General features: G+C 28.4%; 1 protein-coding gene across 1 annotated transcript in view; it reads right to left on the reverse strand.

The window, feature by feature from the left end:
* The window catches only part of LOC122271649 (low-density lipoprotein receptor-related protein 4), a 463,426-nt gene that overhangs the window by 191,878 nt on the left and 245,961 nt on the right, over positions 1-25,587 (reverse strand). The window contains exon 6 of the mRNA XM_043053650.3: positions 22,148-22,273. Coding sequence (XP_042909584.2) covers positions 22,148-22,273 — 126 coding nt within the window. The remainder of the gene's footprint in view (positions 1-22,147; positions 22,274-25,587) is intronic.

A 25,587-nucleotide genomic window follows, 5' to 3' on the forward strand; every position in this document is an offset into this window, starting at 1 on the left:
TAGAGTTGACGTTTGTAAACTAAATTGAATAAGAGCATTACTTTGCAACATTTCGTTAATGATATTAGTCTTTACTTAGGTTAATTACGAAACTGTTTTAACTGCTTAAGCCTCAAATGCTGAATTCGAAAATAATGTTACTGCATTTTGATTGATGTTGGAATTATCAAGCACTTGTATAAATAAATAAAATTTTACTGATGATTTAAAATTAGCTTATTTTTTCTGATGTTAAATTTTTGCTGTATGTTTAATTTTATTAGGTTAAGAAGAATTTGGACAAAAATTTACGTCCATATGAGCTGCAAAAATTTCTGCCATCATATGTACATCCAAAATAAGGCAAAAAAAATAAAAAAAAAAACTTTTGCAAAATTTTTAAAAAAAATCTTTTATTCAAAATTTTAATAAAAAAAACAGTTTAAGAGTAAAATAATTTCATTTTGTCACTGAGAAAAAAGTATGCTCAAAGCTTTCAGAACATGGTAAAATTTACCATATTTTCTGGTTCTACACGCACACGAAAGAGTCCGATAATTTTTACCATGGCACTCAAACCGCTACCATAACGAAAAAAAAATTATCAGATAAATGGTTTAAGTAGGTGTTACATTTAAGTATTTATTACCAGAATTCTCATTGTTGTAACAGAAATGTTTTTATCATAAAAATATGGTTTTTTTAGTTGTTTTTGCTCTGTGTAATATTTTATATTTTTGTCTAAAACAAAGGTAATCAAAATTGTTGAAATTGTTCGCAAATGGTCAATTTAACATAATTAAAAGACGATCTGATTAGGGGTTGTCGCGATTTATAAGGTAGATGCGATCTAAAGGATGAGTTAAGAGTCGATGATTACTAATGCTACTTAATTTGCAATTTATTAACAGCATTCATCGAAAGCTAATTATCACGGACATTTGGCATCTGATATCCTTAAGCAATTGATTTCCCTAACTGAGGATGAACATGAGAAGTAGTAAATAGAAATACTTAAATCTTTGAGTTAAAATGTGTTCTAAGTACTTGTTTATGAAGATTATTGATTCATTCAGAAGAGTATTAACGTGATTTAATTGTAAATAAAAAAATATTTTCTAAATTCATTACAAAATATTTTTATACGTACGTTCCTGATAATGCCGTTTTGTAATCCATCACCAAATGAAATAACGGATGTATGGTTTGGGAAGTCTTTGTAGTTTATGAAATGGAGATTTTTCCGTAAAAAAAACCCCTGAGTTTTGCGCATGATTGCTCATCAAGAATATCGAGTCTAATAAAGTCAGAGTTTTATCACAATTTTTACCATCTCAGAAATCAAAGATTTATTGTTTAAAATGATGTGTAAAGGTAGTGTATTTACGTCACACTAGACCTGCACAATGGGCTATTGGCGACGGTCTGGAAAACATCCCTGAGGATGATTCGAAGACATGCCATCGCAATTTTGATCCTCTACAGAGGGGATGGCTCCCCTGCTTTGGTAGCCCAGCGACCTGCCCGCGAAGTCGAGCATCTTACTGTAGAACAAGGACCGATACCGTACACCCTCAGTCTCTACGCAAGCCAATAAAAAAAGTCACCCATCCGCTTACTGACCGCAGCCAGTGATGTTTGACTTCGGTGTTCTACGTCTCTACGATCAGTCCACTGAGGGACAGTGATGCGTTAAAATAAATAGTGTTAAGAACGGAAACAACTTTATTTGTATAAGTATTGAAATGAAAACTTTCAGTGAGCTGTTATGATATTGACTTGATGTTCTTAGCAAAACAGTCGTATACAAAAGTATGGGGCTGTGTTGCTACAACTCATGTAACATCATCTGATAAAGACTTCGGTAAAGATGTATTGTCTACCGTTTTATCACTCAACCTGAATGGTGATGAGTTCTATCAACACCTATTCAAAGAAAGAAAGCATACGCACAGATCAACTTAAGAGTCCGATGTCATAAACTGCTCAGTGGCAGGAGACCAGAAACATGTCATTATGTCAGGACTACTAAACTGCGCAATGGAGAAAAATAAAAAAAATATAACAATATTCGGACTAATAAAAGATCGTATCTCTCGTTTATGATATCTTTATACTCGTTTATGATACTTCAGTAAAGATGCATTGTATACCGTTTTATCACTCAACACGAATGGTGGTGATTTCTAGCAACACCTATTCGAAGAAAGAAAGCATACGCACAGATCAACTTAATAGTCTGATGTCATAAACTGCTCAGTGCAGGAAAACAGAAAGATGTCATTATGTCAGGACTACTAAACTGCGCAAAGGAGAAAAATAAAAAAAGGATGTCACAATATTCGGACTACTAAAGGATCGGAACTCGCGTTTATGGTATTTTTCTCTCCTCTAGGAAGCGTTGGCTCTAACCATTTCAAAAATATCAAACTTTTCTAAAACTGTTCAATGTGCTCAGCGCATCAACATGTTTTCACAAACATCTTGTCGAAATTCTGACCAAAAATTAACTTGGCATTTTGTCAACAATGTCCGTGACGATTTTAATAAGTTTTTAAAACAACCACAATCAAATTCAATTTGAAAGTACATTGTAAAAATTGCAATAAAAATACTGAGGTTAAAAAAAAAGAATCTCTGTAAAATTGAGATCTTGTTCATACCGGGTTTTTAGTTAATAGAAAAAAATTTCGGCTTCTTTCAGAACATATCTATAAATTAATTTTATTTCAAATATTTTAATAAATTTTTTACTTGTTTCATATGTAAACTTTCGTCTAGTTGGTGTGACGGGTATAGCATAGCTTAGAGTTCGATACTTTTGCTAAAAGCTGATTGTCTTTTTGGATTAAACTTTATCAAACTGCGTTTCAATGATTCGAATTCCATTCCAATGAAATGTCAACAGCGGTATCGAAGACAGGAAGTAATGATAAGTGAGTTCCAGTATTTTTATCGAAACATTTTTTATTGTGCAAGCAAATAGACTTTCTATAAGTTAAATTTTCCTTAACTTACTTTCCCTAACTTTCTACTTTTTAAAGCATATAGACTTTTTAGATGTTAAAATGTTTCCCCTCTTACTTACATTTCAACTCTTTAAAGCAAATAGATTTTTTATAAGTTAAATTTTTTCCCTTGCTTACTTACATTTGAATTCTTCAAAGCAAATAGACTTTTTATAAGTTAATATTTTTTACCTCGCTTACTTACATTTGAACTTTTCAAAGCAAAAAGACTTTTTGTAAGTTAATATTTTTTCCCTCGCTTACTTACATTTGAACTTTTCAAGGCAAATAGACATTTTATAAGTTAATATTTTTTCCCTCGCTTACTAACATTTGAACTTTTCAAGGCAAATAGATTTTTTATCAGTTAAATTTTTTCCTTCGCTTACTTACATTTGAACTTTTCAAGGCAAATAGATTTTTTATAAGTTAATTTTTTCCCTCGCTTACTTATATTTGAACTTTTCAAGGCAGATAGATTTTTTTATAAATTAAATTTTTTCCCTCGCTTACTTACATTTGAACTTCTCAAATCAAATAAACTTTTTATAAGTTAATATCTTTTCCCCGCTGACCTGCATTTCAACTCCCTAATTAAATAGACTTTTTAAAAATTAAATTATTTTCCCCACTAACTAACACTTACACTCTCTTGAAGCAGATCATATTTTCAAATTTCATATTTCACTTTAATTTGACTATGGAGCAATGTGACTCAGCATTCTGGAAGTTACAGCTTTTCCGCTTATTAAGTAAATCGTCCTTAGTCGTCCAACCTAAGAATTGTTATATTTCTTATTTATTGAATTTTAATTTATAGTTATGGAATAACATAATTAATTATTCCATAGAATAAGAAACATAATGATTCTTCATAAAAAGTAAGATATATCGAAATACCCAGGGCGAAAAACTTTTCCGCTTTTTAAGAACAGTTTTTCCGCTTATTAAGTAAATCGTCCTTAGTCGTCCAACCTAAGAATTGTTATATTTCTTATTTATTGAATTTTTATTTATACTTATGGCATAACATAATTGATTATTCCATGCAATAACAAATATAACAATTCTTCGTGAGAAGTAAGATATATCGAAATACCCAGTGCGTAAAATTTTGTACTTCGACTCTTTAAACTCAAAGGAATAAGAAATGTTAAAACACGTAAGCTTTTAGTTAAACATAAAAAACATCGAAATCCTTTTTTCAGTTTTAAAGCTGTCTGAGATGTTCTTAGACTAGTAGGATATAAAAAAAAAATTCTGCAAATCTCAAGACATCATTGAATATCTGGGCACTATTGATCTGATTTTTCCCTATCCGCTGTTGATTTATTCTATGCATTTGAAAATACGAAGAAATATCAATAGATAAGAAAATATAAGATTCAGCCTTAATACGTGCTGAAGTATTATTTAGTTCTAAATTGAAGGAAGTCGATGACAATGTGACACAAATCTTGCGTTTAGCAAGATTAGATATGAAAAGTAAATTTCAAATTAGAAAAAAAATTGTTAATAGATAAGGAAATATAAAATCAAATATTATTTCAAGTTGATGAATTATTTTGTTCGAAATCGCAAAAAAATAATGATATTAAAACACCATCTTTTTTTTTTTTTTTTAACCAAATTGTAACTACTTGTAGAATCCAAAAGACAAAGTAAAAATACGACTTCAGGATTTAATTATTAGTAATTTTTTAAAAAAAATAGTTTTAAAAGTGATTATAGGGCAAAATAAATAACTGAATCACAATCTATGATTAGACAAGAGCTGTAATTTATTGAACTAAATGTTCGGGGAAAAAAAACTTATTGAAAATTTTGCTTAGACTCGAACTGCTTAGACATGTAGTGATCGAACATTACCCGGCTAAATCTCAAAATTATATATTTTCCCATTCCTTTAAATATAACTATTCAATGTGTTTATTATTACTCGATCCCTGAGTTCCCTCGTCTTCTGGACTGGGTTCAAAATTACAAGTCTACGTAGTTGAACATTAGTAGTCGTAATCTTGAAGTTGTTGGACGACAGTAATAAAAATAAAATAAAAATGTGTTTATCATACGCAACCAAAAAATGTTTCATAACAGTAAGTTCAGTAAAATAATTTTACTAAAGAAATGAGATCTACATTTGCCACTTTTATGAAGTTAATTATGCCACATAAAAAGAGGATATTTTGATAAAAAATTGTTTTTTTTTCTTTCTAAGGTATTATTTCTAAAAAAAAGATTTTGTAAACAAACTGAGTATTAAGTTGTATATAGAGAGCTGATCAGTTCATCAATAACTTACGTTGTAGTTGCAGTATCCTGTCGCTAATAATAATAACGAAATATAGTTATTTATTACATTATAAAACATAATATACAGTTACTATAAGTGTGGTGCAGATTTAAAAAGAGGAAATAGAGAGATACTTGCCAAGTGTGATAACCAATTAAGTATCTTTTCTTTTCGCAACTCCTACTAGAACAAAACTAGAGTTGCCCGTCGTAATTTTTCTAACTAGAAGAAGCAAGGGCTCTACCAAAATACGGAAGTGATAATTATAAATATATTCATGAGCAATGCGACATACTGTAATTTTTACTGCTACCTATTACACAAAACGAAATAGCATAATTAATTTCATTTACATATTATTTACATGCATTTACTTGATGTTGTGCATTGTGCATACAATAATTAGTTTTCGAAAGCATTTTTTTAAAATTGTAGACATTTTTTATTCGCTCAAAATGCGTAACTATTTCGCTTGACCGATTAGAATGTCATTTTTCTTATTTTTTTAAGATGATATTTATTTAAAATCTTGATACCCTTTGATAATAAGTATAATATATAAATTTTTAAATATGATATTTTGCTAACTTTAAAGTTAACTAAACAGGCCTTTTCTCTAAATAAAAAAAACTTTTTCATAATTTTTATATTTACATATCATGCAATGCATCGTTCTTTACGTCAGATGAAAGAAAATACTTTGAAACATGACTATAACTAATCGCTTTTTTAATGAAATTTCTATTCTTATATTCTACGCCTAAAATACGAGGCATGCGAGTCGAACTGATTTACAAACAACTTTGGGTGATAAATCATCGGTGCTGAAAAGTTTAACGCGAAAATAGAAAATTTGATTCATGGTTTAGGGTGACAATCTATTAAAGTATTAAAAAAAACTCTTAGAATTTAAAATAGTTGAAAAAACTACATTGTCAGGTAAAAAACGGTAAAACGTTCTTTTTCTTTTAAAGGTTCCCGTTTTTTCAACATCACGCGAGGCAAAATAAATTATTAACGACCATCAAAAACTCTTATTAATCTTCCAAGACGATCAAAATTGTGTGAAAGTGGATCTCTAAATTGTCTAATTAAAGGATTTTATTTCCCTTTTTTTTAAATTCCATTTTCGTATTTTGCATTAATCTTTGTGTAAAAATGAACCTGAAATTTTAATTATAATGTCACGTTTTTTGTATTTTTATTATTGAAAAGGATTATGAAAACTATGTAAAAGAAATATTCGCTATTTAAATTAAAACATTTTTACTTTCTCTTTGAAATGCTATGTTCTTAACATTGCATAGAATTTTTAAAAATACTACAGAGAAAAAACTTTTTTTTTTCAATTATTACAAACATTTTACAGAAATATAATATGCAAAACGTAAATTTAAAAGCAGAATTATTAATTATGTTTTTCTTCTGTTTAATGTAATCTTTAAGAGAAGCATTTGAATACGTACACGCATAAAAAATTCTCAGTAAAATCTTATGATTATTTTGTATTTTTAGCGTTTATTTCTTATTCTCAAGAGTAATTAGTGTTGCCTTTTTTAAAACTCAATAAGAAATGACTTCATATTTTGCTAAAACAAAAATCACGCGAAATACATTTGAAATATGTCTAGCTGCTACAACTCTTTGTAAAAGTAAAAGATATATTCATTGGGGTAAAACTGTACAGCAGAGTGTGTCTGGAAAAATTTATTTTCGATATTTAAAATTAAAATTTGATCATAAATTGTCAATGATTACACTTTATAAAAATATATTTTAACAAATTTAAAAATATATAGGTTTCCCGAAATGGATCTTAAGTTTCTTTTTTTTTGAGGAGAATCAAAAAACATAAATTTTATTTTGTAAAGCATAGATATAGTACAAATTTTAGAATTCAAGCACGAAAATGTTAAGTTAAAATCTGAACTTATGGCACAAAAAATGGATACAAGGTTAAATTTTTCTTTCCGAGAACTCACCTGGTAACAAGTTGAAAATTGGAACTACTAGTATCTGTTAAATAAAATTACTTAAAGTTTTAACTTATAATTTGATTTCACAATTCTTATGGAAAAACACAAAAAGTAATTATATGAAACATTTAGGAACCACAAGGCATGGGCCTCTCATAATAAAGCAGGCTCTGATCACATCAAATGGCTCATCACTACGGTTATCACATTAAAAATGGTATTATACCCCTTATATGACCCTTATAATATATAATGGTATTATAACCCTTATATGTCAAACCTGATTGGCTTCTAAATCGATGACGTGGCTTGACTTGCCACAATGACGTGACTTGCTAGTATCTAGTTGACTCATTCATTTAGCTATAATTAGCATGGTGAAATGTTTTTATATTTCTTATTAAAGAAATTTTATTTCTATTTAATAACGTTCGAAATGTTACGAACTTTAAATGGCTCAATCTACATCTATCAAAAATTAAAAAGTTGAAAAACATATTCATTTAAATTTTTGGTCAAATAAGTAGTGACGCATAAGCAAGCATTCTTATAATCTTCAAGAACTTTTTACTAATCTCCATTTCCTCGGGTACAAGATTCAACGGAATATTATTGTTAACATGGTAGAGAAAAGTATATTAGCTTAAAATTACAAATAAATGTCAAAAAATGAAATTTCGAACTAAAAACTCCAATCCATGAGGCTTTTCAATAATTCAAAACAAATGTCTTAATTGTTATTTTCTTTTCTTTCTTTCTTTTTTTTTTATACTTATTTTGAATATAGCAAAAGTGTGAACTTTACTAGAATGCAAAGAACTCCCATAAGTTTATACGTACCAAGATTGAAGGTAAGTAATCCTTGACCATTAATAAAAACTAATCCCTTTCCTACTTTTGTTTCAGAGTCAGTTGCACTTTTTATTAGGGTTCCGCCCTATACCACCTCCTAAATCGAAAAACAAACTCCCTATTTTTTTCCCCACACCTATTTCCTAACATCTGCCAGTTTTCCACATTCTTTATTGAAAAGGGTGAAAAGGAGGTTGGCCGAAAATCGAAAACAATAGTCACTGATAAAAACTTAAGAAAAAGAAGAGAATATAAAGTAAAATAATAAAATAAGGATAGAAACGGAGAACAAAAGAAAAGGAAGAAATCAATGACGAAATGATGTCACAATTGTGGCTTCCAACAACTTCTATCGGAAGAAAGTGATTGCTTGACTGCGACATGGGTGGACCAAGATCTGGCATGGTGCCAGCTCCAGACACAAACCCATCATCATCAACTTGGGAGGGTGAAAGTTTGATTACCAGTTCTGGGAAAACGTAATAATAGGGATGCAACAATTGCTGCAATTGCCAACGTCCCACCTTCTACGGCTTTGTCTCAAGCTTTATTGCTGATTTTGATGATGCAACAATTTGCTCATTCCGTTTGGTAAAGATGGAATATTATAAACATGGCTTGTCTTTTATTGCATTATCTAATTTAAGGGAGAAATGTCGCTGAATGATGATAAAAAGGCGAAGCCATTAGGTTTTTATTAAACAGCGCATTGCCTTATTACGGGGGTTTTAACTGTAACGATGGAAAATGGCTTATTGACTAGCACTTAGCTCCAGTCTCGCTTGGGAATTCTTCTTTTTACAAAATTACTTTCGTTCGTTCTTACTGTATTTGTTTGCTCTTTTCTAACAAGTATTTCAACAAAGATAACGTGTTTTATAGAAGATATCCTCTTAGCACTGATAAAAAGAAGCGTGCTAAAATAATTGATTCATGCTCAGACGATTTATATTTTTTTTAAAAATTATTAGAGTGTTTATGCTCTTTTATTTTAGCGTATAATGTGATTGATATTTAAGTTTTTTTGGTAGCTTAGAAAGATTTTTTGTAAGCATAGAATATTTCGGTTATGCATTTTTAGTTTAAGAAAATCAGGACACGTGTTTTTGAGTTATAAAAAAGAATTTATCCAGCTTATCCCTTAACTAAAGTTTCTATTTTTTGTAATTTCAGAACCATACAAAATTATTCATCTAGCCCAGTGTTTCCCAACCTTTTTTGTACCATGCCCCACCTAAAGCCTTTAAGAAACTTAAATGATGGGTTTTAGGAAGAAATCACTAGGAAATAGTTTACGAAACACAATAAGTAAATTTTCAAAACATATAATGAAAGACTAAAATTCAAATTCTAAATAATTTTAATAAAGATTTTCCTACAATAATTAAATATTTTGATTTATTGAGATCCTTGCGCTTGATGCTTGTTGCACAGAGATTTTATGTTAGATTCTGATTTGGTTAGCTTCAGTTTCAAGTCACCCCGTTTTTTTATATCCAGACGATTTTTGTTTACCAGTAAATCATTTACAGCCCTAAATCCACATTCAGCCAAATAAGAAGATGGAAACGGTAACAATAGTTTTCCTACACAGTTGGTTGAATTTGGTTATTTGATTTCTGTTTCCTCACAAACCCATGCCATCACTCATTTTATATTAAAAAAAAGTTTTAACTGACTCATCATTTTGTATTTCTGCGAGTTCTTCTTGATACTGCACATTTGATATATCAGACAAATCCACTAACATTGACTGCATCATTCATGTAAGAAAATCAATTTGTTTTCAGTCAGAAAATCTTTCTTTTAAATCGGCTGATACAATTTTCAGATGATCGACAATAGCAAGTAAAGCGGTATCATTTACTTCACATTTTTGGAGCCAATGAAACTGTTCAATGTTTTTGTTGTTAATATATTTCTGACATAACTCAATAAGGGTAATAAAACCCAATATCCTCGCTTTTGCATTAACAAGAGTTTTATTTGTTCCATGAAGTTGCTTATTTAATCTATTTAGTTTTCAAAGATATCGGCTAAATAACTCACAAATGCTTTACAATCGACTGTTGACAGATACTTCATTTCAGGTTTGTCACTAAAAAAAATCACAAAGAGTATCAAACAGTTTCATAAATCTTTTCAAGAAGTTCCCTTTAGAGAGCCATCTTACTTCAGTGTGAAGTAAAAGTCTCATATGGTCTGTTTTTATTCTTCACAAAATAGCTTGAAGAGACGCTCTCATTAGTTTTAATAGCATTGATACACTTTATTACTGAATGTAGTACTTCATTTAGAACAGGCGAGATGTTTTTACCTACCAAGTTTTCCCTATGCACAAAAATCATTCCTAGACTCTCATCTTTCATCAATTTTAAGCAGTCATTTTTCTTGCCCATCATATTAGCAACACCATCTGCAGCACAAGATTTTATATTTTTCATTGGTATATTATTGACATCTAAGTAGTTTTTTAGCTTATTATATACATCTTTGGAGGTAGTGGTGCTTTCTAATCTTTTACGGAACAACATTTCGTCAGCAAAATGCCCTTTATCAATATATCTTACATTAGTTATCAATACTGCCACACTGTCTATCAAAGTTGATTCATCCGTTTGCACTGAGAATTTTCTAGTTTTCAGCTTTTCAAAAAGTTGTTTTTCAATATCTTCACTCATTTCGTCTATTCTTCTGCTAGCAGTGTTGTTACTGAGTGGCATAGCTTTTACATTTTTGTCAAGAACCATTTTAAGAAATGCTGATATTGACGGTTTTATTAAATTCTCTCCTATAGTATGATTTTTTCCGGGGAACCACGCGGAGCCAGACGTCTGCTGCAGAGAGGTTAACTTGATGACGCAAAAAACCCTGTTGATATTTTTGTGGTGCCACAATTGGCATTACATATTTATTTTCTATCCTTTTAAAAATATCTTTCATTACTTAAGCTTATTTTTATTAATAGAAGAATTATATTTAAAATAAATCAAAAACTTAATCTTTTTAAACGAACATAAAATATTTATTTCTTCTCTTCTAAATCAATGTAACGGATACTTTTTATTTCATTATTATGCAGACCTATTAATTCACTGTCGCCTCTAATCGAAAACAAAAATCTATTTATAACTTTTTATTCTAAATTTCCAACGGCTAAATGTTTCGGTTGCATGGTTGTAATAATTCTCATAAATTTGTTGGCGATTCGTAATCGCCAAGGTATCCTTTTAAACCCAATATTGATATGCTGGTTGGCTTTGTTTTGGCTATGTTATAATTTATTAAATCGCCAATTTTGGATCTCCTATCCATGCTTCTGTGTCCGTTGGGAACAAATTACACGTACTTTTTAATTTGGCTTTTGATTAGGCAGGTTGTGGGGGATTTATCTCCCATGGCCTGTCCTTATTAATAATATTATGCAAAATTGATTCAACTGAAATTCTTATGGATTATATTTATATTTGGTACCTCGAGCTCTGCAAATAAATAAAATAAAAGCTTTTTATTAATTCTAATCCGGCTCAAGTATTCTTTTCATCATCTGCTGTTTATCATCACAATCTTCAATTTGTCAGTATTCTTCAACTAGCCCACTATAGCAATGCAAACTCCATCCACACCTTAATATTTCACCATCTCAAAATGAATAGCACCCTGAATCCTATCTCCATAATTTTGTTCTCGTCAAACGAATTTATAATATTTATTGGCCGCAATTATTTAAGAATTTGCTTTTTCCTTTCAATTTCGGCACCGAAATCTAAAATTGCATTTAAATCACCCGGAGCAAAAGGTTTAAACTCATGCAGAGTCCATTTTCAAATTGCCCCCCGGTGGGACGTTGGCCCCACGTTGGGAAACACTGATCTAGCCTATTTCAAAAAAACTTTAACTATTTTTAAAAAAAAAAACATGTACCTAAAATCATTCCCTTGCAATTTTTTTCTTCAACTCAATAATGGTTTTGAAAGCAATTATGGCACATAAACGCTAGGTTACATCAATGACGTATATAGTTTACTAATATATTTAGTTCATAATTCGCTTACTATATTTCATAATTACTTATTATATTTAGTTCATAATTAAGTTAAAAGACAGCTGCCACACAAAACTATAAATTTTGGGCAAGGATGAATTCCTTGGCTATAATTTTGATAAATCGATCTAAACTGCTAGATTCACTGATTCTTCAAAAAAGCATTAAAAAAACTTAGTAATTTAAATGAAGTTTCACGTTCTTCAACAAAATTATGCATGTGCATATAAAAATGCAAGCAGAACTATCAAACACGACAATATTTTCCTAAGCTAAGCACACTAAAATGAAAATCTTCTAATTATTGTTATCGAAATTTTTACTTTGCTAAAAGGTATTGTTCTAATTAGCTTTGGGGTGGGGGAACGCTTCCTAAAGCAACTTAGTATTTAAGATTTATCAATCACGTTAGCTAGAAAGCATAGCAAATTGGTCTAAGGATTGTCAGGATTCCATCTTTAACTTCCTTGCATATTTACCTCATAGAGAACCAAATTTGACACTCTCTACTGTAAATATCAGCATCACGTCCAAAATTCTCTTTGATTGCGCCAATAAGTAATAAAAGCTAATGCATTTTACCTTGCTCAATAGGCAGCAGCATTGCATTTATTCTCTACGTTTAGATTGAAATTGCCTTATTAAAAACAAAATAAGAGAGTATCAGATAGAGTATTTTAAACTGTCAGCTTATTAACCTCCAATACATAATGCAATAATTTTAACTTTCTTGCTATGTTAGTTTTTTTAAAGAAAAAATTAAGATTAAAATAAGGAAAACGAATAATAATTGATATTAATTGTTTAATTGACAAAGTATAAATATAATTAATGATAAGAAATTTAATAATAGTTGATAATAGGAAATAAAAAGAAGAAAATTTACTTAGACACAACGGTGTCACTATATATTAGTGGTCTTTAATTACTGTTATGTGAACCAGTGGTGTTCTGAAGATTTGCTGGTAGTTCAAGTATATTTACTGTAACTGACTGCATCACTAGAAGTTTAAAATATGTTACTTTTTAAACTCGAATATTCGAAATTAAATCTCGCGAAGTTTCAAATAATGTAACACGATGAATCAGACGACAAATTTCGGGTATTTATTCTAACTATCTTTGATTCTTGAACTTTGCTTGTAGTACGGCTAGAAAAGGTTTCAGTTGCAGAGAACGATCGAAAGTTCTTTAAGCGTTTAAGATTCAACATTGATTAATAAATTCAACAAGTTGCTGGTCATATCCCCGATTTCATGCTTGTATTTTTGTACGAAATAATTTTTTAAATATAATGCTCATAGTATTGAAATGCAGGAAACATCATGTACATCATATTTCATTATCTCTCTGAAAATGCCCCACCAATCAATATCATAAGCATATAATTTACAATTGGTTTCATTTGCTCTTCATTGTTTTTTGACGTCACTATTTCAATGCTCAAAACATTTTTGTTTAGCTGTACCATGATTTTAAAAGAGGTGAAAAATGTTGCTATGCATTATCACATTTATCATATACTATATAAAACAACCCCTACTGAGAAGAAGGAGTAAATATAGTTGTAAAAAAAGACATCTATGGGGTAAATCTCTTCCATTTGAAGTCTTATTTCAGACCTTGACCTATGAAGTAATTCTTCCAAATTCAGCAAAATATTTTCTACCCACTACAGCCATTGAAAAACGCTTACATTCTTTTTTACAATGCAAGAATAAGGCCATCTCTTCCCCTGCCCTCCTATAACCCTTACTTATGCTCTTTCACGGCCTACGCTATGCCAACTTACCATATATTTTTCCTGCCTCCAGCAGCAGCAAGGCTACAATTCAACACGACTCGAAAAGCAATCACGCCGGAAACATTCGGAAAGTTCGAACACTCTTTCCCTCTACGCTTTCGTTTTCTTTATGGTCGGATTTTACGGCCAAGGTAAATGCCCGGTGGGTCGTAAAAACGCGAGCTTTACATACATGGGTCGAAGAGAGTATGTCAGGGTATCTTAAAATGGAAACACAATTCTCGTCAGCGATTCCTGTTCGAATGTTCGAGTTCGTTTTCGAAGAATGAGTGTTTAATTTACCATGATGAATGGTGAAAGCGCAACTACTTGTCTTTAATGCATATTTCGAATAGGAATGCTTTGAAATTTAACGTTTTTATTTATATTTGTATCCATTTTGAAATGATTACCCGCATGTATAAATTTTGTTCTTTGCAAATTGTGTTTTATGTAGTTCATTAAATAAGTTCTTCATCGAGCCGTATTGAAAACAAAAGCAAAAGAAACAACTGGAAATAGGCGGAGTCTCTAACGAAACAACTGAATAAAAAGTAATAACTGAACGTTCAGAAAAAAAGGCAATTAATAATAGAGATGCATGAATTGAAATGCAGTTCCCATAGGTATATAATTCAGATTAACAAACATTTAAAAAAGTTTTTATTCATTCATATATTTTTAATGTGTTTATCTAAGCATTGTATATAATAAAAATAAACAAGTGATTATTTAAAATTATATTTCATCGATAAATTATTTCTGGAAGTGTGAGTTAATAAATCGCATGAACTATGCTTAATCCGATTTTTTTTTACAAAAAATCCTATTTATCTTATATTTACAAACTTTTTTTAAGAATTCCATAATGTATTTATTTAAACTATTAGAAGAAAATTATGTTTCATTGCATATGATTTTCGCAGTTAAGTTACATATGCAATAAGTATATTTCTATTATATCTATTATTATTCTGATAAATTTATTCTGATAAATTTAAATTAAAAGCATATAATGTGTTTACTTATTCCAATTATGAGCAACTCTTGGAAATGATACAGTTAATTACAAAAACAAATGCCTTAGTAACAAATGTCTTAGTGTCAAATAACTTTCTGCTCAATTTTTAGACCAAAACAGAGTAATAATATTTTAAGATAAAATGAAAAATTAATTTAAACAGTACAAAAATTGAGATAAGTTAGAAAAACTAAAAATCTGTAAGGTTATTGTTTAAAGCGACTCGATTTTCTCACTTGTTTATGACTCTAATTTTATTAATTACAAATTTTGTAAAAATTTTCAGATAAAGATTAACAAAAACTCATGAATTTTCTGATGTATGAATAAAATAAATTAATTTTCCGAACAGCGGAGTTATAAATTTATATTAACCTTCGATAAGAATATATAAATGAGAAAAAACTCCCTTACCCTTGCTTCAACCTTATAAGATATTTTAGCTTCAGTGATGTTTATTTATGTTTATTGTTCTCTACTATCAAGTATATTATTTTACTTAAATAAGTCCATAAAATTATAATGTATTACTGTTTAATTAATAAAAGGAACTTTAGTATAATTTCTCGAATTTGTTTCTTTTGAATCAATGGTTTTCGAGCTTTTTAGTAAATTAGAAATTTACTAATTAAATGGATTAAGTACTTTTATAACTTTAACTAAAAACTTTTATTTTTAGAACTTTTCAAACTTTTCAAACTGTATTTTGAAAAGTTAAGGAGCGAAATATTTCAAACGTTTTTGTAATCTTGTTTTTTCATTCTCGTATTTATTCAGCGTTTATTGCATGTAGAAAAAGTAGTCATATGTTTACAACATGTGAAACTAGTTTCCAATAGAAATAAGATAAATGGGGAAATGTATTTTCCTTTATTTTATCAATTTCTAAATCGGCAATAAATTAAATAAAAATGAAAAGCAACTTTTCTTGCGTGTGAGTCTAAAACCTTTTCATCATAAACTATTTTTAAACTAGTTTCATAACAATTTAACAGAAAAAGCTTACATAAATATAATATAGGCTTAAATAATATATCTCAACCGCCTTGAGATATTAAATAACTATATGTATATTTCAGTGACTATATTTCAGACAAAAGTTCCATTGATTATTTCCTATATTTTGATGAATCTAGTTGTTATCGATTCATTTTAAATTCAAGTAAAATTAAATTCAATAGTCAAAATATTTGCTTTCTTTCATTCAAACAAAAGATTACTTCCCGATTTCAAATACTACACTAAACTAATAGTAATCCTAAGAATATTGATTTCTCTACTAGTTTGCCTTCAGCGAATTAACTTTAAATGAGCGGCCCTAAACCATTATTTGACTAGAAAGAAGAATTTTGAAATCAGATTGTTCGATTTGAGCACTGCAGAAACTATCATTGAAAACAATCGTTTTATTTATATTTCATGCAGCTTTTTAAAATATTTTATAACTTTTTATTGATTGATTTAGAAAAAAAATAAGATGAATTGCTTTGAGGTGTATAGTGACCTTTTTGATCTTTTAAAAAAAACTAAATAATACAGTGAAAATATTAGTTGCTAAAATAGTGTTTCTTAACAAAATGAATTGAAAATGAGAAAAGGAAACAACAATGAAAAGGTAATAAGAAAGTAACATGCATAATATTTTAAATATTTTCGTAATAAATTGAGCAATAAAAAAATTCTTATTTAGGGGACCTATTTAGAAAATATCCGACTTTGAAATTTTTAAAATAAATGGTAAAGAATTTCTGTTAAGAATCCCATGAAGAATAAAATTTACTAATGAACAATATGAATACATGTAATAAATTTTACAAATTGGGTGTGATTGATACGTAATCTAAACTCTTAATAGTTATATTTAGAATTATTGCTGACAATGAAATGAAAATTCCATGCACGTTAGAAATCGTAAATTGATATTAAACCTATTAACCGGGGAAAAATCTTAGTTCAAGAAACAGACATTGGGGATTTTCGCTTCAAAATAGGGATTTCTTTGTTCAAAGATGTGAGTAATAACATCACACTTAAAGTAATTTCCTTGACGAAAAATGTCATAATAACCATTGTAGTAATAGTTTGTTTCTGACGAGATGTTTCATCATACCCAGTCAACAAGTAAAGGAAAAGAGGGGGAAAAAGGTATCGAAATCCTTCGAATTACTGATAAGGGGGAAAAAATTAGAAACTTCGAAGCCAGCTTGATTGCCTGATGAAATTTAACGTTCTTTTTAATAATCTTCCTTTATTTAAAAATACATATGTATCTCTAGATACGGACAAAACTACCAGAATATGATGAAATTTACCTGTTTCTGGCTCTATGGAAACACCAAAAAGATTTTTTACCCAAGCGCTTTGATAAATATTTTGTTAAATTAACAATAAAATATGGTATTAGACAGAGCACTACTTTCGGTGGCACGATCGGTGGTAGCGAAAAAGTGCACCGCTATCTATTCACAAGTTCGCAAACACTGTTACTTTAAATTTGTTACTTATTCAATATCGAATAAAATCTTCTTTTCCCTACTTATTAGAGAAAAGATAAAAAAGACTCTAATCAGATTTCTTTTTGTCCTTCAGTAGCTACTAAAATTTACAGGGGGTGGGCAAAATAATGGAAAGACTTCTAAGCTCACACAATTTTTCATATTTTTCAAAAAATACTTAAAGAATCTTTTATTACTTCAGAAGTGTTTAGATTATGCAATTTCTCATATATATCATTAAAATTTAAAGCTTTAGGAAGTTTGAGCGACCAGCAATAAATTACAAACGGAAAATAGTGTTTTTGATCACACTATGTCAAACAATATAGCAAAATTATTGTAACTTGCAACAAAAATTTTAAATATTATTTGTAATAGGTGCAAACATTTCGTATGTCTAGCTTAAATGTTTATGGAGATTTAGACATTTTTATAAAAAAAAATTTTTTTCTTAGGTTTTTTTAATAACTTTAAAAATATTCAATCAAATTTTAAAAAAATATTTGGAGCAATTTAATATGAGCTACATTTTTTTTAAATTTGAGAAACATTTGACTAAAACTGCGTAGTAAAATAAGAGTAAGTAAATTAGTTCTGCTATACTGCTTATTCAGGGGGGAAAATTTAACTTTTTTTCTTAATTTTGTAGTGAATCATGTTTGGCAACCAATAGAAAAAGTCTGATTTGAATATCTTAAAAATTTTAAAAGTTTCAAGTAATTTTCTGTGTAGTTTTCTTACTTTTTAAAAGATAGTTCAAAATGTAAGGAGTTTTCCACCAATTTAATTCTATATTATTAAACAAAATTTATCAAAAACGACACCGGTATTGTTGGAAATCATTCTTCATAAAAGTATCTTTTCTTTTGCATGTCTTCTTTCTCATGCAGTGATATTTCTATGTATGAGCGTTTATCGCGAGGTTTTATCATTTGTTACTTAATTTTGTCTTAAGATACAAAATAACATTTGTACAAAACCTCTTATGATTTTCAGTTTTATCCAAATTTCAGCAAATACTTTCAATTTGCACTTCAAGTAAATACATTTTACAGTCTTAATCGAATGTAAAATCGATAAAAATATAATCGATTAAAAAAAATCACTACTAATACTGTCTACAACTCTAAACAGAAAAAATACTTTATTAAATTTCCAACACGTTTCAACACGTTGCAACAAATCTCCATTCCTCTCTCTACTTTAAATGCAGACATCATAAACTTATACGCACTATATTCAAAAAATCGTTAAAAAAAGACATTAAAAAAAACATGTTTTTTGAATCTGTAACTAATTTGAACTTCTTTTCGACTGGCTTAGGAATTTAAGAGGCAGAGAAATGAAAATTGATCTTTCGCCATTTTTTTTTTCTTTTAAGAAATAATTTGCATTTTTACGAACATATAAAGTTGTAGTTTTCCAGAAAATCGAAACAAAACCAGAGAAATAAAACGCAATATGTTAGTAAAATGAACTTCAAATTGACGTGCGAAGTATGTTTTGCCATAAACTTCAGCGAATGAAATTTTTTCTTGCGCCATTTTTTTTTCATGCCAGTCATATTATTATTTCTCCCAATTTCCAAAAATAATAACGCAAAAATTTTTGTTCGAAGTAGGATTTTATTGATTCGATGTACTTTTATTTTTCCAATTGCGAAACTTTAAACTTCAGCAAAAAAGTATTGCAAAAGGTCGGATCGAAAAACTTAAATTTCGAATTCCGAGTCGATGTTTTATTCTTTTTTCGCGCTAATGGTCTTCGTTTTGCAATATTTCATGCTAAGCTCCGTGACATAAACACGTTTTTGCTTTCCCACTTTTCGTTTATGTTTATCGACAAAACAGAAAATGTGTTACAAAGTATCATAATAAAACATAGAGATTAAATTTAAATTGTTTTTGATAAGAGAGATAAGAAAGAAATAATAAAAACGAATGTGTGAATCATTGATTTCTTTTTTCGCCAGTGGAAACTCAAGCTGAAATTAATTGAACGTGCAGAACTATTAAAAGCCTCAGAAAAATAAATTTAACGTCTTTTGTTCGTAAAGAAAATAAAATCTCCAATATTGCCGTAATAGAAAGAAAAAAGAAACTCGCGGTTGTGTGGAATTTTTATCCTATTTATGGTGGGAGAATTATTTCGACATCAAGACACTTTCTTTTTGTTTAATTATGACATTTACGAACTGTCTTTTATTTCTTTATTCAAAAGGAATATTCTAGATATGTCATTTTGCTATTTATTTTCAATTTCTGCTTTAATGTTTTTTTTTAAATTTTTATTTATTTATTTATATTTTGCAGCACTGTTAATTTATTTTTCTTCGCTACTGTTATTTATTCAAGAATTTTATATCCTAAAATATAATTTAACCTTTCAATAAGTTTTGAAATGCATAATATTTAAATAATATTAATATTAATATTAGATTGAAAATAACTTAATAAAGAACGTCGTACAGTAACTGTCAACAAATGATTGCTTCAATAAGAAAATTTATAGACCACAAAAGAAAAACATATTTAATTATTTTACATTATTTCATTTTACATTATCTTATATTAAGAATTTTGTGTCTCAAAATATATTTTTATTACTCATAAACTGCATAAAAGTTCTTTTCTATTTATAGTTGAAAATTAAAATAATTTTGCGAAAAAACTATTTCATATTAAAAATTCTGATTAAAATAGAAACTCTCATTTATTATTAAATGTGTTGTTTTGAACGTTAAAAAAATATTGCGAACTCGATTAAATTTCTGCCGATATAATTTAAACGTTTTAATAAGCTTTTAAAAGCGTCATATTTAAGTAATATTAATATAAATATTAGATTAAACATATATCAATAAAGAGTGCCGTAAAGTAATTTTCAAAAGACAAAATTTTCCCTAAGAAAATTTGTAGACCACGAAAGAAAAACATATATTTAGTTATTTTACATTATTTTATTTGATTTGAAGTATATTTAAAATAGTGAATGAGACAAATTATATAAAAATATATATATGTATATCTTTGGCATTTAAAATAAAAATTCAAAAGTGGTTTTGAAACTATTTCAAATTTTTTTTCAAGTTTCAACAGCTATCATGCATATTATAATGACATAAATTTTTTTAAAAGCATCGTGTATCACGGAATATCATATATCACATTGTCAGCTCTAAGAATTTCAAATTATTAGCCAGTAAATTAGCCAAATATCAAAAGTATTCTCTAATTTTCAAAATTCCTCGCCAAATGCAAATCTTAACAATTTATGATTATTTTTTCTCCATAGAATTATACAACGATGCTTTATCTATATTTTACGGTAGTTTGTTTCAGGCTGATATTATTTGGACTCAATTCTAATTGGTTATGCTGCGCATCTACCGAAAATTACTAATTTGTTTAGAAAATTTATTTTGACGCACTTTTGAGGATTGAGTTAAATATATATTTTTCTTTCCAGTGGAAAAATCATCCGCCAATACTTCCGACGAAACACAATTTCATTCGTTAAATTTATGATTTTATTGCATTTGGCTAGATGGTGAATGCTTAGCGTGGGCCCTGCATGCATAATGGTATCACGTATCACTTTTCATGAAATAGTTTTCATTAAAAGCGATTCAATATCAGGGTTTATGTCATTTAGTTAAATCTAGTCTTTAAAACAATCCAATAGATTATATGAGAATATAATAAAACGCACCCTAGTAACGTTTGATTTTAAATTAAGTAAATGGGGTGAAAATTAAAAAAGTTACTAACAAGCGAATTAAAAAAGGACTCTAGATTTTCTTAAAAAACTAATTAATAAACTATTAAACAATTGGTACACTTATATTTGCATTTATTTCAGTAGAGCCGTGTACATTCCGTATTTATTTAATTTTCGACTTTTACACTAAAGAAAAAAATTTTAAATCTATAAGTAGTCAAATTAGTTCAAATTTAAAAAAATATATATTTCTCTAAAAAGTCCTCTATGGTTTTCTAATCCAGGTAAAAGATAGTATGGAGTAAATTCCAGAAATATTTATTGTAAATATTTAAAATATATTTTAGAAACAAATAAGCATAATTTTGGAAAAAAATATAAAAGTATAACGTATTTTATACTTATTTATTACTTTCATTTTTATATACAGAATATTTTAACACATACAAATAAATATGAATGATTTACTGTACATCGAGAGAAGAGAAGTATTATTTGCAAATACTTTTGAAAAAATAATTCCTTTAAATCGAAGATAATGTTACATTATCTATGATATACACATAGATAGCTTACTGGGTTATGAGTAGCAAAATGCCAAATAACAAAATTATTATTTTTATATCGCCTTGTGCATTATTAATATTTCTCATGTTTATAAAACAGAGATCTGTGTCAGTGTACTCACAGTATTTAAACTTAAACTGTAATAGATTTAATAGGGAGTGCAATATTTTTCTGACACCTAAAAACATTTAAATAAAATCCAGAGAATACGTCATAGCACAGAGAGAGGATACAAAATTTGAACTGTGACTAACTTTTTCAAGTATCAGGTAATTTATCCCATTGGCAAAGTTTTAAGCTATTGGCTACTTCCTATGGACTTATATGAGAAATAATCAATTATTCTTACATTCAAAATAAAGTTAGTTTGCTGCTAATGCAATAAATGGATGAAATGAATAAACTTACGACATTTGCTTTCATCTGTCCAGTCCCCACAATCATTGTCACCATCACATATATAAGACTCTGACACACATCTGCTGTTGACGCATTTCAGTTGATTGGGTGGACATGTTTGCTGGTTATCTTCATCTGAAATTTAACAAAACATCAATATATTAACCTCCAATTGAACTTTCTTCTTAATGAAAAACCTTTGCTATTCAAACTTAAAACATTGGATTACTGTAAGCCATATGCAACTTTGAACCAATTGGGATACGAGTCAAATGTGGTTATACTGTTCCAAACTCAAAGGAAACTAACTTTTTGTGCCTCAAAAGTTAAACATGAAATCAATTAAATATTTTATAGTATGTTTGTCGGATATTAGTAATCGAATGAAAATAATAATCGAAATGTAAAGAAGTCGTATATTTAAAATTCGATTCCTCAGGAAATATTCAACAGATTTCGCTCAAAAAATAATCTATTTTGCTACATACAATTACATACTTTAAAATTAAGTAAAAACTTACATACCTTACAATTCAATTTTTTCGACTATTATTAAATATAATAACAAGAAATAATAAATATGTACTAAATTTTATTTTTTGCTTGGAATTATCTTTAACCCCTTGACGGTTCTGCACGTAAAAAGTCGTATTTTTACCTGCACTCTTCTCAGCACAGCAAAACCGGTTTTCTAATATTATTAGATAGAAAAGTGGTGTAGTGGGGAGAAACATTCTCCCAGTTTCGCCCATTTGATAAACCGCCAATGGATGAAATAAGCGAATTTTTCTTTATAATTGTGTGCAAAAATTGTTCAATTTTCCTAAAAAGTTCCTGAAATACGATAAAATACACAAAAAGTAAAATCAACATTAAAGGGTCCGAACTTTGGATTGCTTTCCAGACCAAACTACAGGAGCCATAGTTCCCAGATTGCTGCTACCCCTATATTTTGGGTGTCAGAAATCCGAATCCGTCGGTAAAAAGGTATGTTTACTAAGTATCCGTGAAGGTATTGAAAGTACGTTTTTTTTGTCTGATTTCATAACATAAAATATTGTCTGCACTAATTAATTAGAATATTTGAGGTACTCTACCGAACCACTAAGATTGAGTCCTAGAACGTGAAGATCCAATCATCAGATCAAAAGTTGTTCAGAGTAATCGTTTTTTTTTTTTTTTTTTTTTTGTCGACGCCATTATAGGTATTGCCTATTTCCCAGCTCTTGAATTTCCTTTAATTTGTGAATTTAATCATTTTTAATTATTCCTAATCCCTTTTTAAATAATTTAAATCAGTTAATTTTAATTCAATTTCATGCAGAAGGAATACAAATATATTTCTCTTCTCAATAACTGTAACGGTTAACTTTTTATTTCAGTGTAGAACTATTTATTATTCAAGACAACTGAGCATCGAAATTTATTTTAAACTAAAAATTATTACGATTTTGAAAAATTATTATGATTTTATTTCTGTTTTTGAAATTAACTTCAAATAGTAATCTACACCAACTGTTGTGTATATATTATATGTATATCAAAATTTCTAAAAGAGGATATGAAAACTCATGACTATATCTTTTAGGAGTTCGACAGTTTGGAAAAAAAATTAAAAAAAGTTGCAATAAATGTTTTATACATTTATTGTAAATTTAATAGACTTTAATTTAATGATTTTAAGAATTCCGTTGGTCAGTTGATTCCCAAATATTTAATTTATTGTATTCCCAAATATTTGATTTATTATTTTATTTTATTGAATCCCAAATAATTAATTATTATTACAAACATTTTAATTTTGTAATTATCATTAAAAACTATAATAGCTAAGGCTAAACTGGTCAGCTTAAACTGAATTATACGGTAACATCGTGCCCTCATCTTTGAACTTCATTTATTGAACCGTTGATGGTATAACATACTGCAACTGTTAAAAGAGTTAGATTCAAATTTTCGCTTTTTAAATCTTTTGTTTAATTAACGTTGTCACCGAAATATACGACAGTATTTCTGCATACACTACTTATATTTTTGCATATTATATTGGTTCATTAATATCTGAAAAATGATAATCCCAATGAATATTTTGCACAAGCAATTTGTTTTATAGTTTTAAGATGTAGTAACGTTTGAAACAAAGGAACAGAATTAAATTACTTAATTTACAAAAAACTGTTTCAAAGAGATAATATGACCAAGCTAATCAAAATTTCAATTTAAAGTCCAATTATATAAAGTTCTACAGTTTTATAATTACATTTCACATAAAGCCTACAAAGTTTTAACTAGAGTAAAGACAATTTACGCTTTGAAATAGATATTTTGTAAGTTGGACAATTTCAATTACAATCTTAGTAATTAACCAGTTCATATTAAATTCTATAAACTGTACATTTTAGTGACATCCAGTACAAGAGGAGTCGTTCATTAATTAACGCTAAATTAGTGAATCAGACTGACTAGTTGTTATTACTCCGGCTCTAATCTAGCTAAGCTGTCCATAGGGATGTTGAAGTTCATTTCGCCAATTTATTATCGTAATGCGCCAACAACGTTGCCAAGAAATAATTCTAAAGTCTACATTCACGCGTTGAAATACAGCCAATCTAATGGATGAACAGAGGATTCGAGATTGTTTCAATCAAGTTCTGTTTCCCTATCTCGATCATTACGTACACGAAATCCAATCAAATCTTGATTAGTCAGTCAATCTATTTCAGTTAGAAAGGTTTCGTTTTTGTCGTCACGTCAATTTTGGTAAATTTTCATTAGTTAGGGATAAACGCTAATTTAAAAGGGAAAAATATCAGCTCAATAATCCATAGTCTTTTTCGTAGTTTCCGGTTTCTCGAAGTTAAAACTGGTTTCGAACTTCATTTTTATGAAAATTACTTTTATTAATTTATTTTCATATTCCAGATATAAACTTTGTTTATATTATTTTTATAAAAAACAATACCGTCTCTTGAAAATTATTCATTCTAAAATTTTATTTTCAAGAAATTTATTGGTATTAAAAATTTGAAATTCATAGAAATTACTTATACTAAAACTACACATGAAATTATTTATGCAATAAATTTGTGTTCATGGAAATTATTTTAACTTAAACATTTTGCAAAAGAAAATTTTTTTGAAAGAAAGCTATTAAAGAAACTTTCTTCTCTTGAAAATTATTCATGCTATAATTTTGTCTTCAAGGACTTTATTGATACTAAAATACTAATTCTATAAATATTACTTACACTGAAACTTTGTAAAATAAGTTATTTTTTCTTGTTTGTAACGTAAAATAAATAATAATAGTAATAAAATAAATTCAAGCTATGTTATTTTTCATTAAATTTCGCTACTTATTTTTAAAATATAAATTTATAACGAAATATTGCAAAAAGTTTCTCACACAAGTATGTGAAATAATTTTTTTTTTTGACTAAAACTATCTG

This window comes from Parasteatoda tepidariorum, chromosome 10 (genome assembly GCF_982258835.1).
Source record: "Parasteatoda tepidariorum strain Cologne lab strain chromosome 10, Ptep-v5.0, whole genome shotgun sequence".
Classification (NCBI taxonomy): Eukaryota; Metazoa; Arthropoda; class Arachnida; order Araneae; family Theridiidae; genus Parasteatoda; species Parasteatoda tepidariorum.